Here is a 17,080-nt window from a genome sequence, read left to right on the forward strand (position 1 = left end):
TGGTGAGGGGAGTCTCCTACTCTCTATCCCTCTTTCGATTTCTGTCTTCATTCTGAGGAGTTTGGAGCACCGAGGTCTCCACTGTCGTTTCCTGCCTAGGAGGCACAGTTTCTTGACCCTGTTGCTCAGTGGACATTGGGGCCTCGACTGTTTGTTCTTGCTGCATTGGCTGCCCTTCTTTTTGCTGTTCTTTTGTAGGAGGAGGCTGTTCCTGCTCCATCTGCTTTTCCTTGCCCTTGCTTGACACCTGATGAACAGTTCTAGCTGCTTGCTGCTGGGCTGTAGAAGATGAGGCAGCTACTCCAAGTTGCCTTTGATAGGCGGAGGAAACATGCCCACAAGTTTCCAAGTCAGCCTCTTTCTCAATGTTCTTTGCCTCTCTTTGTAGCATTTTCTCTCTAGTGATTGCCTCTTCTAGAGTGCCCTCTTTCCAACTTAGTGAATTGGCATACTTTTCAATGTGAGGCAATCTGATGTGAGCATAGCCACCCAGTTTATGTTTTACCCTCCTGAGAGAAATGAAATGATTAGGGTCATAAGGTACCCAATGGAAACTGGTTTCTAATTGGAGGCTCTCTAGGATCATATCTGCTTCCTTCCATCCCTCCTCCCTTTTGTTGTAAAGAAATGGGCCTAGCTGGTTCCTGACCTTTAGTTGCACCTTCTTGTTTTTACTGTGGAAGTGGACCAAGTCTGCATTTCCAAATTGCCTGAAATACTCCAAGGCAAAGAGTCTCATTGGGACATATCTTGGCAGCCTATAAGGGTCCAACTCACAGCCATATATTCTGATTACTGTATGGTGTTGGTAAAAGTACCAATCACCAATGCTGTAGGTCTTTGAGAGATGGAGTATTCTTTGCATCTCATCGGTCAACCTTGGAGGAGGGACACCATATAACAAGGTCATAGCTAGATGGATGAAAAGGTCTATGAATTCACAGTATGTGTATGGTGAACAGGAGGTGTGATGAAAAACTGAGGTCCAAAATACTACAGACCTTGGGTTTCCCTGGGCATCAAGTTTCTTGAGAGGAACAGGGAAACTGTCAGGTTGATAAAATAAGAACAAATGATAGATGTATGAGGTGTATCTGAACACCTTCTCCCTCTCCAGATTCATCAGTTGCTCATGAATCTTATTGGCAATGTACGTAGCATAATCATAATGCACAGCAGGAGGCTTTCCAGGGGAAAATATGGACAGCATGGCCATAATAGTGTCATCAACATCCTCAATTCCCCTGTACCCAAGGACATAACTAATCAAGTCCATAAGCATTTTTCCCAAGTCATTGAGATATGGATTTCCAATAGGAGGTGTTCTCACAGCTTCAGAGCTTGGCTGAATAAATAACTGATTAATCTTGATGACCTGGGCACTGGACAGCTTGCCCCCCTTCTTTAATAAGTCCATCATAGAGAGAGGAGTTAGTGGCTTTGTAGTGTGAAAGTGTAGCATCTCATTTATGGCTTCAGGGGTGATATGGAACAAGACTGAACCTCTGGAACTGAGAACAACTCTTTGACATGGATCATAGTTTTCACAGCATCTATGGATCAAGTCTGGAAGGACATTGACTTGAGGAAGGTTAAAGATGGGCAAATTTGAGTCCCAAATCCCCAAAATATCAGCTCCACTGAGGTGTTGAGCCTTTAACTCATTTAGCATATGAATGTTGAATTTGGAATTCATTGAAAATGTCTCTGTCATCTGATAATCTGTATTACCCAGGGCCTTCCACTCTAACTCTCTGTGTTGGGCATTCAGAGGTGGGATATTTAATGCTACTGGAGTTTCCATGGTTAATTAGGATTCTGAATTTGTACTAGGACTTGTTCTACCGGACAGAGCAACACAAAAGGGTCCTCTGCAAGAGTGAGGCAATTTGCAAGGAAAGGAGTGGGTAAATTGTGGTGAGAATAGTTTGAAATGCTCCAAAGGGAGATAAATGAGCAACTGCAGGGGCTAGTACTACTGTTTTCCCAGTGACTTAGTGAAGCTCAGGTTTCAAGCCCACGAATGCGCGGACTGACTGTAATTTTAATGAAAACTTGGCCAAATGTGGACTGTGTAGGTGAATTTCGACCCTATAACTGAAAATGGATGCCGGTCAGTGGAGAATTGCGGGTAATTACAGTGATTTTGAGTCTTTTTATGCTTGCTTGGTAAATTATACTCAAAACCAGGCAGGGATGGGAAACTCGGATAAATACCTGGTGAATTACTGGCAATGGTGACTAATGGAGGTGAATTTGCAGGCACCCACGGTCTCCAAGTCGAATTTTGTAGGCTGGCGGCGAAATGGTCGTAATATGCATGCAGAACAGAGCAATAGTTATTTTGCCAAAAGTGACAAAGACCGCGATTTTTGGCAAAAATATGGACTTTTTGGGTTATTGGCGCTTTTTTGGATGACGTCAGCATGACGTCATCAGGTGGGGTCGGGTACGGAAGGGTGACGTGGTGGCCTGTGAGTGGTCCACGGGGACTGGTGAGGTGGTGGACAGGTCGGAGCAGTGGCGGGCCGGGCGCTGATGCAGTGCTGAGTGGCATGACGTGGGCGCGCCGTAGCAGTGACGAGGACGTGACTGGATAAGCAGTAAACAATAAGCGGTAATTGGTTTTCTCGGACCACTTTGGATACGGTCGCGGTATTGTCAGAGGGTGGCCTGATGGGATTTGGGGGCGACGCGTGGCAGAGGCCTGAAGTCACCCTCTGACAATTTCTCGGGAGGTAACGTTCTGTCGTCGGGGCCGACCCGATATGGATGAGGGCCGTCGGATGGGAAAGCCCAGATCCGACGGTCGACGGGTCAAGAAGATAGCAGGACAATACGGCATCGGGCGGGAATATTTTAATATATTTTTTGAAATGCACGCTCGGGCGGTACTTTGAAGACCAAAGGCATATGCGTTTTTTCAATGTATTTTGGTGTTAAGCACGCTATACATCCAAACTTTGGATAAAAGGAAAAATGGGTTTATTTGGTGCTTTTGGTGTTTGAAATGCGCATTACAACCAACTTAGGATAAGGGGTCAAGGTGGGTTTTTTCAAGGCCTTTTGCAAGTAAAATAGGTAAATCTTTTCAGAGGGTTATGAAGGAAAAAAGGGGTAGGGCTTAGGTTATTAGACTGACCAAAGGTCAATTTAATCCCTGTTTTTGGGCATATGGCTATAATTGCCAGGGGGAGGGAATATTTATACATTGCTTGGGGTTTATACACCATAGTGTTTATAATAGTAGGGGAAAAGGGGAACATAGGGGATTTAGATAATAAGAAGTTAGGAATTAATATGAGTGGAAGAGGTGGATAAGGGGGGGAAAACCACTAAGTTTATATGAAATCAAATTAGTTTAGGAAGTAGATCAAAATGAAAAGAATTTTACACAAGAAATGTGGCTTTTAAAGAAACAAGAATCAACAAAAGAGTTTGATTTCTTTCATGAACATAGGCAGTATTGGGATGTTAGCAATGAATGTGATGGGGGACAATCTGGAAGTTAGACATGCTTCATTGAGTTGCTGCAAAAACTGCTGAATAAGAGACCTGCACTGGCACCATGTTTTTCCTTTGGTTGGGCCAGTGACATAAAGGAGATCATGCTTCTGCAACCCCATCTACCTACCCACTCTATTGCCTAGCATTTTTTGTTACTCCAAGGAGGGTGCACTTAGACTTGCAAACCCTTATGTGCCTTTTCTTTTCCTTTGGCTTTTTCTTTTGATTTTCTATCTACAACTAACCTTATTACTTCCAAGGCCCCAGATTAAGCAGTTGGGAACCTTAATTCTCTACCTAACTACTAGCCTGCCAAGATTAAACAGTTTGGACAGGCTTCTTTCTCTATTCTAATGACAAGAAATTAAAACATGGCATGATCCAGATTAGGCTGTTGGACCATCCATCCAAAATTCAGTCAACATCAAGCTATGTACACACATATTGCATTCTCATGGAAATATGGGATCTTTGCATCACCAAAGCAAAGCATATTTGGAACTTTCTTTGCCGATCATGAAATATGAAACTTATTGGTATAGGTATCTAACAAGTGGCTCACAAGTAAATTTGATTTCTGAAGCAATTGTAAAGAAATTGAGATTAGCATCTACACCTCATAAGAGACCATACCCATTAGGATGGTTGAATGATAAAGCACAACTACAAGTGACTAGACAGTGCAAACTCAAGTTTTCTTTTGGGTCAACATTTGTAGATGAGGTTAAGTTAGACATAATTCCTTTGGATATATGTGGAATTGTTTTAGGAAGTCCTTACTTGTATGCTAGAAAGGCTATTTTCTATAGAGTTGAGAACAAGTATCTGCTTGTTAAAGATGGAATCGAATACTTTGTAAGAGCTCATAAGCTCAAGAATAATTATACTCTCATAAACTCAGGGCAGATGAAAAGAATGATAAATTCATGCAAACAATTCTTACTAATGGTTGTAAAGGAAAAGAAACCTAATAAAACCAATGTATTTGAGGGCTTTAATGCTAAACAACAAGTTGATATAGAAAAATTTGTTTCAGAGTATGATGTCTTATTTCAAGAACCTAAAGGTTTGCCACCCAAAAAGGGAATAGTACATGATATTATTTTGTAGCAAGATGTTCCATTGCCTAACATTGGGATGTACAGGTTGTTTGATTTAGAGAATGCTGAAATCAAGAAGCAGGTGCAGGAGTTGCTCGAGAAAGGGTTCATCAGGCCTAGCACATCACCATGTGGGTCGCCAATCGTTTTGGTGAGAAAGAAAGATAGCTCGTGGAGAATGTGCATTGACTACCGAGCACTGAATAAGATAACAATAAAAAATTGTTATCCCCTTCCTCGCATAGATGATCTTTTAGATCAATTAAAGGAAGCTGTTTATTTCACCAAGCTATATTTGCACAATGGATACCATCAGGTCAAGGTTGCAAAACAAGATGCATGGAAGACTGCTTTCAAAACAAAGCAGGGATTGTATGAATGGCTGGTTATGCCTTTTGGCTTGACCAATGCTCTTGCTACTTTCATGAGATTAATGAATGATGTACTCAGACCTTTTCTTGATGATTTTTTTATTGTGTACCTAGATGACATTCTAATTTTTAGTAAAATGTGGGAAGAAAATTTAAAGCATGCTAATCAGACATTAGATGTTTTGAAAAGAGAAAAAATTCATGTTAAACTCTCAAAATGTGAATTTGGAAAAACGAACTACTTGGGTCATATAGTAGGGGGAGGTGAATTGAAAATAGATCCCTCTAAAGTGGTAGTCATTGTAAACTGGACTAAACCCAAGTCTGCTACAGAAGTAAGAAGCTTCTTAGGAGCAGCACAATATTGGAGGAAGTTCATCTCTAACTTTTCCTTAATTGCAGCTCCCTTACATGCTTTAACAGGATTGAATAAGGTGTTTCAGTGGGGAGGCAAACATCAGAAAGCCTTCGACACCTTGAAAGAAAAGATTAGTACAACACTTGTACTAGCACTGCCTGATCTACAAAGACCGTTTGAGATCCAAATAGATGCCAGTGACTATGCCATGGGAGCAGTGTTGACACAGCACGGTAAACCCATATGTTATAATTCTGAGACTTTTAATCCTATAGTAGTTAAATATCCTACATATGATAAAGAATTGTATGCATTAGTTCAGAGAGTGAAAAAGTGGAAACATTACTTAATGGGAAAAGAGACAGTAATACATACTGATCATCAACCACTTCACTATTTACACTCCCAAACTAAGTTGTAGCAATCAAGACATTACAGATGGATGGGTTTTCTACAATAGTTTCATTTAGTCATCAGATATAGAAAGGACATACATAACAAAGTTGCAGACATGTTATCTAGACCCATTATAAATGCATCTACCATACCTAACCATAATTCTGTACTACATGAAAGCTACATTGAACAATATGCTCAGGACATGGACTTTAAAGATGTATATGCAACTTTGAATCAATGAAAAAGAGTAGAAGAATTGGACTATCATGTGAAGGACCAACTCTTATACCATTGTGGGAAACTCTACATTTGACAAACTGAGAGAGTAAAGATAATTAGGGAAGCACACACTTCTCTAATATCAAGTCATTTTGGGGTAAGTAAAACAGTTGCACAACTACAAAGGTTTTGTTATTGGCTGAAAATGAATGAGACAATTTCTAGATATGTGAGAGGATGTACTATGTGTGTTAAAAGCAAGCCCAGTAACAGAAAACTAGGTTTGTACACCCCATTGCCAGTTCCTTCTCACCCTTGGGAAAGTGTTTCCATTGATTTTGTTGGAGGAATGCCTAAATATAGGAAAGGTCATGATTATTTATATGTTGTTGTGGATAGGTTCAGCAAAATGTGTATTTTGATACCTTGTAATAAACAGGTTACAGCTAAACAAACTGCAAAATTGTTCTTTGAACATGTATGGGTTCATTTTGGATTACCCACTTCTATTTTATCTAATTGAGACACCTGATTTGTGGGGAGGTTTTGGTCAAGTCCGTGGGAATTGATGGACACCAAACTGAAGAAAAGCACAACTTTTCATCCACAAACTGATGGCTAGACAGAAGTAGTTAACAGAACAGTGATCCAGTTACTGAGAGGATATTGCAGCAAACATCCCAAGCTTTGGGATGAACATTTGTGTTATGTGCAGCATGCTTACAACAGAGCAAAACATTCTTCTACACAGAGATCTCCTTTTGAGACCTGTTTTGGTTTCACACCAAGGTCTCCTTTGGATTTTGTCTTTGGTAAAGATACCATGGTTGATGGACACAGTGATGTGGACAAGGCAACTAGGTTCATTGAACAGATCCAGGAGATCCACTAGGCAGTACAGGAACAACTGGAAAAGAGCCAAGCCAAATACAAGGCTAGGCATGACAGGCATCGTATGGAGCATAGTTTTCAAGTTGGTGACCAGGTCTGGTTGTATATTGGCAAGAACATGATGCAAGGTGAAGGTAAGAAGCTAAAGCCTATCAGGTATGGACCCTTCAAGATACTTGAGAAGATTGGTGAAAACGCTTTTCGCCTTGATCTACCAGCTCACATGCACATCTACTCAGTCGTAAATGAAGATTGCTTGAGATTGTTTGAACCTTCAATGATTGAGGACCCTGAAGAGAAAAGTCAATTTCCTTCTATTGATGACCTGCTACCTAAATATCTTAATGAATTGCAGGAAGACATAGTGCTAGACAGGAAGGTGAGGACGACGCGTAGGAGAGATGTAGAGTACCTCAAGATTGGGCTCAAAGGTTCAAATTCGAGCAGTGCAAAGTGGATTGAGATTAGGCAAGTGAGAAAACAATACCCTCACTTAGTCGATACTTGAAACTAACTTTTGGTGGTCCAAAACCTTTTCACTGGGAAGGCCGTGATCCGAATCGGATCCATAAAGAATTTTTAAAAGAACCATGACTGTATCAGGTTGGGAAAGACATCAAAGAATTCAAAATAGCGATAAAAAACACCTCAAACCAGTGGCAGTGACAGCCAGCGTGGAACGACGTGGGCCTCGGTCAAAGCGTGCTGATTGAGGCCCATGGAGATTGCGTGGGAGGCGAAATTAGCCCCTATGAGGCCCAGATCGGGAAACAGAGGAGGTTTTTGATGCGCGATTAGCGCTAATCACACATCGCTGAGCGAAAACCCTCAAAATGGAGAAGCCTCAAGTGTTGGTCACATGGAAGAGCTGGGAACCGTGGACAAAAGGCAAAAACGACTAAAAGCTAAAAGGCGTGACCCACTCCGAAACTGGAAGTATTGATCGGGGACTCCTTGAACGGTAAGCGGTTTTGGATGAAAGCAGAGCGATCCCACTCAGCGATCGACGTGTGGCGAGCAGAGGGGAGAGAAAACCACCGCTCATCGCGTGCTAATGGTCGAGCAAGTCAACGTGTGAAATGAGCAGATGGTGTTAAATTTGGGGGTTCCAGATCTAATGGTTGACATCGTGCCTGACGACAAGACCAGATTTAACGAGGGAATAAGCCGCAATTTAGAAGGATTTGAGCTCCGCTTTGACCACCACGGTGGAGGAAGACTCATTCCACGACGTAACCAAAGAATTAAACCGATGAATCAAGCTAGCGCAGTTACAGGAGGACATGTGGCCACTCCCTGTGAGCCTGATGATGATGCCGAACAGGGAACTCCAAGTGCAGCTGCAGTAGGTGATTTGATGGAGGAGGAAGAGGAACTGAACAAACATGGGAACGAATGGCTTTAAAGCCATGAACAGAGAATAGAAGACAGAGAGAGAGAGAGAGAGGAAGAATGGAAGACAAAAGACAGAGAAGCAAAGAAGACAGTAAAGCAAGCAAAAGCAGAATGGAAGATAGAGGGCTGAGCTGACCAGAGGTAGCATCGAGCACCAAAGAGCTTGAGAGATTCAAGCCATCCCAGAGAGGATCTGTTCGGATCGAGCACCACATTGGGCTCTCTTCATTGTAGACCAGAAGGTCACAAAGTTGGTAAGGAAAAGAGTCTGTGTACTCTAGTGGCTTAGAGCATCCAAGAACCACCCTGCCAAGTAAATTTCCATTCAGGAGACTCATATTGAGTCCCTGCATTGTAATTCTATGCTTAAGACACAATAGAATGAGGCCACCACTGAGAGCTGGACCGAAGATATAGCCCCGGAGGATAGGGTGAACTCCTTATTAATTTCTTGTGTTCTTGTATTTTCTTACTGTATTTCTCTGCTATCTTTCCATTTCAAGTGTCTATGTATTTGCAATCTGATCGATCCGTTGCTTAAATAACATAGAAACACACCAGCACATGAGTCTGTAATACCTTTATTCAATAAATCTTTAACTGAGGTCACTCATAGGGTGATTATCAGATCAGATATTCTCCAATATGATAGAATAAATTCGATTTTGTTGTATTAGGCTATATTCCTGAGAGGGTGATCATTGGATTGAATATGGCGGAGGTAGTTTAGTCTAGTAGAATTGACAATTATTCGATGGAGACACGATGGGTGGAGATATGGTGACTCGGTTGTGATAGATTTTGATAAGAGACCCTCATCTATTAGCTCATAACGTATTATCATTATAGCTAACCATCTTCCTTTGCAAGCTCACAGAAGGCTGGAAGGTAAAGGTTGGTCTTTTATTGCTATTGTAGCTCAAGAATGGGATTTCAGATCATTTTTATGTTGATTATTTAAAGGTAGACATAGATCCAAGTGAATAGGATGATGTTGTTTAGATTTTTCTCAAGAATTTCATCAAGTTCAATGGCAAAATTATATTTCTCGTAACGAATGAAGCAAAATTCCAACTGAATCAGACCGCCAATTGCATTGGAACAATCTTGAAAATCCATCTCTAATGCCACAATGGAGAAGTTTTGGTAGTCTTGCTTAGACATGTCGCCAGGAAATTGGAGAAGGAAGTTCACTTTGCCATATGAATATGTCACAAATCCGCCTCTCAGTGCAGCGACATTCACCAGATACTTCAGCACCGTCTTGATATTTCTTTCGTAATCACTATCATTAGTGTATTTATTGACGTTGCAGAGTTTGTATATAAATGGATCCGATTTCCCATCTGCCGCTGTGACTGGCATTACGTTAAGGTGCAGCAGACCAAATAACAACAATACTGCCATGCAACACCACCATCTTATGATGCCTTCCATCTTCCACGGTTACAAATGAATAGAGATACAAAGAGTTTAACTGATGTTTTTCGTACTTGTGATTAGTTGATGCAAAGGCAAGAGGAGGAAGATGGAATTTATAGATGGAGAATGCATTGCGTAGACAGAGATATTCACCGAATTCGCCGTCGATAAAGGTCAGCCACGTCAATTACTTAGAGAAAAGGCGAGATGATTCAGTGGAATTGATGTGGAAAATAAACATTGGGCGAAGTAAACTTCTAGAAATGAAATGAAAGGCGAGATATTACGGCGGAAGTGATGTGGCCATTAGATAGTGGAGAGCGGCGAGTCTTATCCATCCTGCTACGCGGTAGTATTTGATGTTGTTGCGGGTGATATAAAGGGTTTCGATGGAATGGTTCAAATCTGACTGCTTCTATATATTATTTAAATTCAGTGACTTTTGTACCATGTTTATCATGTTTTTCATCATTAAATAGTATGGATATTGATTGTCATGAAGAGCCAACCCACACCAATTAAACCAATACAACTGGACAGATCAAATGAATGACAACTGTGACCACTAGATTTTGTAAACAACAACTGCATTACGTGCATGGTGCCCATTTGGCTCGAACCCACTTGATCGAATATATATGCAGTCTGGATAGTATGCTGAGTATACACAATTTGTCGGCTTCTAATGTGTCCATTGAGAGTTGAATCAGAGGCCTAACTATACAGATATTTTAAACTCACTATTTGACAATTGATTTTAGATGAGAAAAGTAGAGAAAAATATGCATTATAGATTTCTGAATATAAGTTGGAGAGGCCAAAAGAAGCTTGGGACCCATCAATTGAATTAGATAGGAATTTCATAAAAATTTCCTTGCTCTCTATAGAAGCTATTGCAAGTAGACATAGCAGGATGTAAGGATAGATATATCGTACACCTTGTGTCTGGCTTGTATGATAAAGATGAATATTGGATATACAAAGCATCCCACTATAGAAGAAGGCATTGTGAAAGGATATTGGTGGAATATATCTAAGATTCTAGTTTGTTGAAATTTGATCTTGACCAAGTTAGGCCTCGACTTCCTCATCCCATTGCATTATAGAACCAAGTATTTTTGTGAGGGACAAACATACCTTTTTATGTGTTTTCAATCAGCAAGCCTCCACCTATGTCTGGAAATTCTAGTTCTATCAAGGCGAATGACCTGTGGATATAAATGAATGATTCAACAAGGGCCACAATGGCGTAAATGTATCAAAAAGCTTGATCCATCATCTTTAAACCCACTTGAGGTGCACAGAGGAAATGATGGTGAAAATCAATGCCATGAGAACCCGAGGTGTAATACAATAGTAATACGAGGAGAAAATTGGTCAAAAAGCAGAGTGCTGCCTTCCAAAAGAATTTAGGTATGTTTTTATTCATTCACTATTCGATTCTGTTGGATATCATTCTCACTAAGTATGGCAGTGGTAAAATATACGCGGTTGTTTTCACATTATGCCACAATGAAGTCATGCAATGTTGCATGAGGACATGCAACAAGTTCAGCTGGGGGAGTATAGAATTCCATGACTATTTTGTTTTGACACATTTTCTTGCTGACTTAACCAACATTTTCCTCATTTGATAGATTGTTTTCGTTTCATGTTTACTAATGGGTTGTGTAAACAATAAAAATAAATAAAAAATCAAAACAATTAAAAACAAATAAAAAAATCAAAACAATTAAAAAACAAAAAATTAAAATCAAAACAATTAAAAAAACAAATAAATAAAACTTAAAAACAAAAACAAAAAGATTTCGCAAATGGACATTTCATAACTCTTGAAAACAATTTATGCTAACTTGTTTCTTGGAGTCATTTCAAATGAACTTGCACGCAAAGGCAACAGGTAAGAAAGATGCATTTCATTTTATTTGGTTGCTAGCATTTCTGCATTTATGTTTTTCAGAAACTCTCACAGTTTTCATGCAGGATTTGTACTAAGATTTTATAGGTGTGCAGATGATCCAAGTCCATGCAGATGTGATCTCCAGAAATCACATTCATCATTGAAAGCTTGGAGGAGCTAATTCTTCATTACATATGTCATGACATTTGCCGCTACACAGAAACCTTTTGCGTCATGATATGTTTACCCACATTTCTCCTTTAAAGCTCATTAGTCATCCATTTTAGAGTCCACTAATTCATTGCCTTATCCATCATGACTTCACACATAACCACTTTTCTGAGTCACATACATTTTTTCCTTCTTTTCAGTTCATATTTTTGCCTCACGAATAAACCATCCATCTCTCTACATTGCCTTGTTTTCCTTACCATAAAAACTATTTGACCGTGACATCTTTTATCTATAGTCCTACCAATCATTTTGTACAAACTTGTGTTGACTAATGTGGGATTCCTTAAGGACCACCTTTCAACAAGTCTTGACCCATCGACCTCAGCACCTTATTTGGGATAAAGACTAGAGTCATTATTAGTACCTTGAGGCTTGTATGCATTAATGACAAGTTCTTTCACTGACAATCATGGGAATACATCAATGTCCCTTGATCGTTGGATCTTGCAAATGGCTCGACATCAGCTCATCCATTCGCACTTTGCAAGATGTACTTAGGTACCTTGGCACTCATTGACATTAATGGTGAGTTTTCCTCGCATTGGTTAATGACATTCATCAATGGTCGATAATTCAATGAATTCTCTTCATGCTTGACATTAACACATTTATTCACATGACTAGAATTGTACCATCGGGTTTTGTAACAATTGAAGACTACATCATTTCAGCAGTTTGCAGCAGGAATCAATTTGTAACAACAACAATAAAGATCACAATCTTGTCATCAACACAAAGAGAACAAAGAAGCAGATCAAATTCCTTTGTTTACATACTCCATGATCCAACATCAGCAGCCACACTCTTCAGTAAACACAACTCATCCACATTGAAGGTAAGAGAAGGTATGTTGTTTTCTAATTTTTAGTCATGCAATTCCTTAAAATGCTAAAATAATAATTTTGGAAAATTCCTCACTCCCTTTCTCATATTGTCATAAACTGAAAAAAAAAACCTTTAGTTGGGGGAAAAGGACATCAATTCATTTTATACACCATCACACATTTTCATTTCATTCCAACTCGCATATTCTTCCCAATCAACTATTGTTGCAGTATGATTCCAAAAATATTATATGATTTGCAAATTATAAGTTCATTGATAGTTATTATAAGACTTGAAAATAAAATTTTCAATGTTTTCATGAACTTTGATGCAACAAAAAATAAAAAACATTGTTACACAACAACCAATGCTCAAAAAAATTTCGGTGGTCACACATGAACCAACCATAAAAATTATATGTTGCAATCAAACATATTACACTTTTCAAAAGAGAATATTATGACACAAATATTGAAGATAACCAATACAAGTGAAAGACACAAAGCATTTCAAGAAGATAAACTTATGGACAAATGAATTAATACAATAGTTGCATGAGGACATGCAACAACTTTAGTTGGGGGGTATGTTGAGTCTCAAAATTTTCTTCCATCTTCATCCATATTTCCATCATTTCATAACCATTTAGCCCTCATTTCATAACTATCTAGCCTAAAACCCTACATCAAGTAACCATCTTCATAATTATATGGGTTAGGATCCTTGTTTTCCAAAGTTATTTATTTTATGTATATAAAGTGAATTTATGATTAAAAACTAGGAAATTAACATGGTTTCATATATCTATATATGTGTTATGAGTTTTGTGACATGTGTAGGCTTATTTAGAGGTTCTAGAAGGGTCTTACTTAGCCTCCCAAGATCTTGTTAGAATTTCAACTCAAGAGGTGGACCATATTCCAAGGAGAAAAATCATGGAAATCTTGATGTGTCATAGGATTTGTATCTAGTATTTAGGGATAAGTTGAGACAAGTATGGATCTAGTAGATATTTAGGGGGTCTAAATTTATTGAGTAAATATCCCTAATTCATGTATAAATAAGAGGAGCATCCTTCAAAGGAAGCCAACAGTTGTCAGTTATTCACTAGCATCAGATTTATGATTGTTCATTCAACATGAATAATATTATTTTCTTGCAATTATGAGTTATGAATGTTGCTTGATTCTTAAGGAGTGATAGTTGTTCATGTGTGTTCATTGAGGAATGGACGGATCCCCATCAACCACAATTCACATACATCTATAACATAGTTTAATTTCTGTTATTTCCTTTCATGCAGGTGTGATTTACTTTCTGCAAGTGTGTTTTGTTATGTGAATATTTAATTGTTTCTTGAATTCCAGTTTATGATTTGATGCAATGGTAATGTTGTTGGAGTAGAACTGTGAGGAAGGACAACTAGGACCTCCTAAGTTAGGAGCCTCTTCTCTTGCTATCTACACATCACAAACCGTTTCTCTTTAGTTTCTCTTCTTGGGGACAATACTGTGAGGAAGGACAACTAGGACCTCCTAAGTTAGGAGCCTCTTCTCTTGCTTGCTGCATCTTGAATCATTTTTTTTTAGTTTCTTTAAACTTAGAAGTTATTTGTAATATGCATTTCCTTTCTTTCTTTCCATCCTAAACAAACTTTCTACAACAATTTCATCTGAGGTCCCATATATTTTGGTTTGCTTCTAAGTTTACAAAACCCCCAGGTTGACATATTAAAATAACAAGGGATTTAACATAACATTGAACCACCCTACACATCTCTTTCAACTTTGATCATCAACTCTAAAAAATGGATCATTTTACATGGAAATATTTTGTTAACAAGAAATGTTCCTTTGACTGCATAGCCATTATATAAAAGATGACACTGAATGAGCAAGGGGTAGGCCTCTGAAATCTGATTTCTTAAATGTTTTCCTTCAAATACATTTTTTGGTCATTGTGAAGCCAAATCTTTAGATATAAATCTAGTTCCATCAGTATGTATTAGAAGCTCTCCATTCAAGTCATAAACCTCCTTTTTATTCTCATCCAAACATGGTATATCCACCACACAGATAAAATTTACATATGAGATATCACCTCCAAAGGGAATGGTTTTTGAAAGAATCAATGTAAATTGAGCTATGTACTTCTTCAAACTAGCAACAATATGTACATGCATAAACATGCATTATGCCTCATGGATAGATTTGTTAAACAAAATGTATTTACTTTTTTCATCTACTTCTGCAAATGATTCGGTGCAAACAAAGTAACATTTGACTGATGATGACATGGGATTTTTCATTTTTTCCTTGCCACCATCCTTGATTAAGTGCTATAGGGAGAGGGTAGGTCTAGGTCTTAATGTAGGTGTGACAGGTGGTGTAGTTGGGTTTGCGCGATAAGAAACAAGGGAATCTCTGAACTAAGGGAGCTTAGGATAGTGGTGTGAGTAATGGCCATAGGCCCACCAAGATAACTCGTTGATTATTTCTTTCCCATTTAGAGAGATATTAATTATGATCAATAACAATAATTCTATCTATGTTTGTTCTAAATTAACCTTATTGCCTCTATTTATTCAAGTGAAGGTACCTACAATTGTCCAAAGGTGAGATCTAGTATGGCGGAAGAGTGGGTATAAGCCGTGAATAGTTCCTATCCTATGGATGTAGAAAGGAGAAGGCATTGAAAGGGGTGAGGGGTATGAGAGGATATTTATAATGCCAACCAAGGTCAGTGAAACCATGATTTTTTTTGTAAACAACAAATCACAGTAAATAAATGCGCTAGATCTCACAAAAGCAACATATTTTTACCTTTTGTAGAGATGTTCAACCAGTCTGGAGCTTGTTGGAAAGACTCGACCTTATGAACATACAAATTTATCATTCTTAACCAATTTTGTGTTAAATTCTAACTAGATCATTTGTCAACCACTGCAAATTCCATGTTTGTCGAACATAGCTTACAAGAATTTGAATCGGCCCTCTCAAGGTCCAAAGTTTTAGCTTGAGAGAATAAAGAAACAATGAGCATAAGATACAAACCTAGGCAGGAAACCAACCAACAAACAACTATAACAAAGAGGGCCTCCACCGAATCTGAGCTTCTAGGAAATAATTTTGGTCATACAATCACCATCGACCCAAGGAGAGAAGGGCTGAATTTCCCTACTAGATTGACTATTGGTTCATTGGCTAAAAATTGTGGGAGGGGGACTTTGCGGTTTTCATAGATGATGAGACTTTTTGGGAGGATAATAAAAGTTTTCATGGATGAAGAAAACCTCTTTCCCCCTGCCTCCATCTTCCTGAAGAGTTTAACATCAAATCAAAGCTTGCAACTTAAACTCTTTAAGTCCAAGCCAACAATTTGTTGCATTTTACTATACCTCAGACCAAAAATAGATCGAAATGGAATGCTACAGTATCAATCTATGTTGTGTTGTATGAAAATAGGAATGGTTATGTTGTAGTTGCTACAACCATCCTCCAAAATTTTTCCTTAGCTTCATTTTGGAGCCTTCCTACCAACCATCCTTAGTAGCATGTCTTGCACCACCCAGGTACATATGCTTTCAGTTGAGTTTCTTGGCTTATCAACTTGTGTTAGCAAACTTGTTTTCCTTTCACCTGCAAGCTGACATCCTGTGACTTGGTCTTCAACTGGATCTTGTGCTCACTTGCAAAATTTCACAGAACTAGAGGGCAACCAACCTTTCTCTCTAGAATTTCACAGAGCATCGAGGAAACTTGCTACTCTCCAGAAATGCGCAGAGAAAGTAGACTACCTTCCCCCTGAGAATTGCGTAGAGAAGCCCATCACTAGGCTTGATCTTAGGATTTGCACGGTTCTAGCTAATAGCCTTGGCTTCAGTCAAGAATTTGCGTACAACTTGAGGGGTAGCTAGAGCCAGTTAGCCCAAAAACTGCACAGAAATCATCCAGAGGCTTGTTGTTCGTTGCATGTGCTCCTAGGCTGAGCAGTTCCCTCCAGGATTGAATAATCTTGCTTTGCATGCATGGGAAAATTTTTCCCAAAAAAGAAAAAAGAAAAAAGCATTCCTAGATTTTAGGGATCTATTTTTAGTTGTTAGGGATTACATGCAAAAAACCGTTTTAGAAACCTCTCGCCAAGTGTCGCTTTTTCCTAGAATTATGACATGCACGTCATAAGCCTTGATATTGTCAAAACTATTTATTTGACGCTTCAGATCTCATTCTCCACTTCGATCTTGGAGCTCTGGAATTCCCATCACATCTAGAAACCTTCGACACACTCAGCTCATCTTTTTCCGTGTAAGTTTGCTTTTCATGTCTTTTGCTACTTTTTGTTTCTTTCTGTATTTCGGTTTGTTTGAGTGTTGTTTACTTGGTTTTTTTGAATTCTTGTTGTCGTTTTAATGCATGTTAGCTTGTAGAAGCAATGTTTCAAGTTTTCCTTTGCATCTCCT

At 38.9% G+C, this 17,080-nt stretch overlaps 1 protein-coding gene across 1 annotated transcript; it reads right to left on the reverse strand.

Annotated features, from left to right (window-relative positions):
- Positions 1-9,197: 9,197 nt before the first annotated feature.
- LOC149178627 (plasmodesmata-located protein 5-like) lies at positions 9,198-9,605 on the reverse strand. The gene has a single exon (XM_089422177.1). The coding sequence runs from the start codon at positions 9,603-9,605 to the stop codon at positions 9,198-9,200; it is 408 nt and encodes a 135-aa protein (XP_089278303.1).
- Positions 9,606-17,080: the final 7,475 nt, after the last annotated feature.

The sequence above is a fragment of the Pinus tabuliformis genome, chromosome 4_1 (assembly GCF_031772625.1).
Source record: "Pinus tabuliformis cultivar Carrire ecotype Pingquan chromosome 4_1, CPIR1, whole genome shotgun sequence".
Lineage (NCBI taxonomy): Eukaryota > Viridiplantae > Streptophyta > Pinopsida > Pinales > Pinaceae > Pinus > Pinus tabuliformis.

Coding starts and splice junctions, on each gene's coding strand:
- LOC149178627 (XM_089422177.1), bottom strand. CDS start 9,605: ATGCCAGTCACAGCGGCAGATGGGAAATCGGATCCATTTATATACAAA.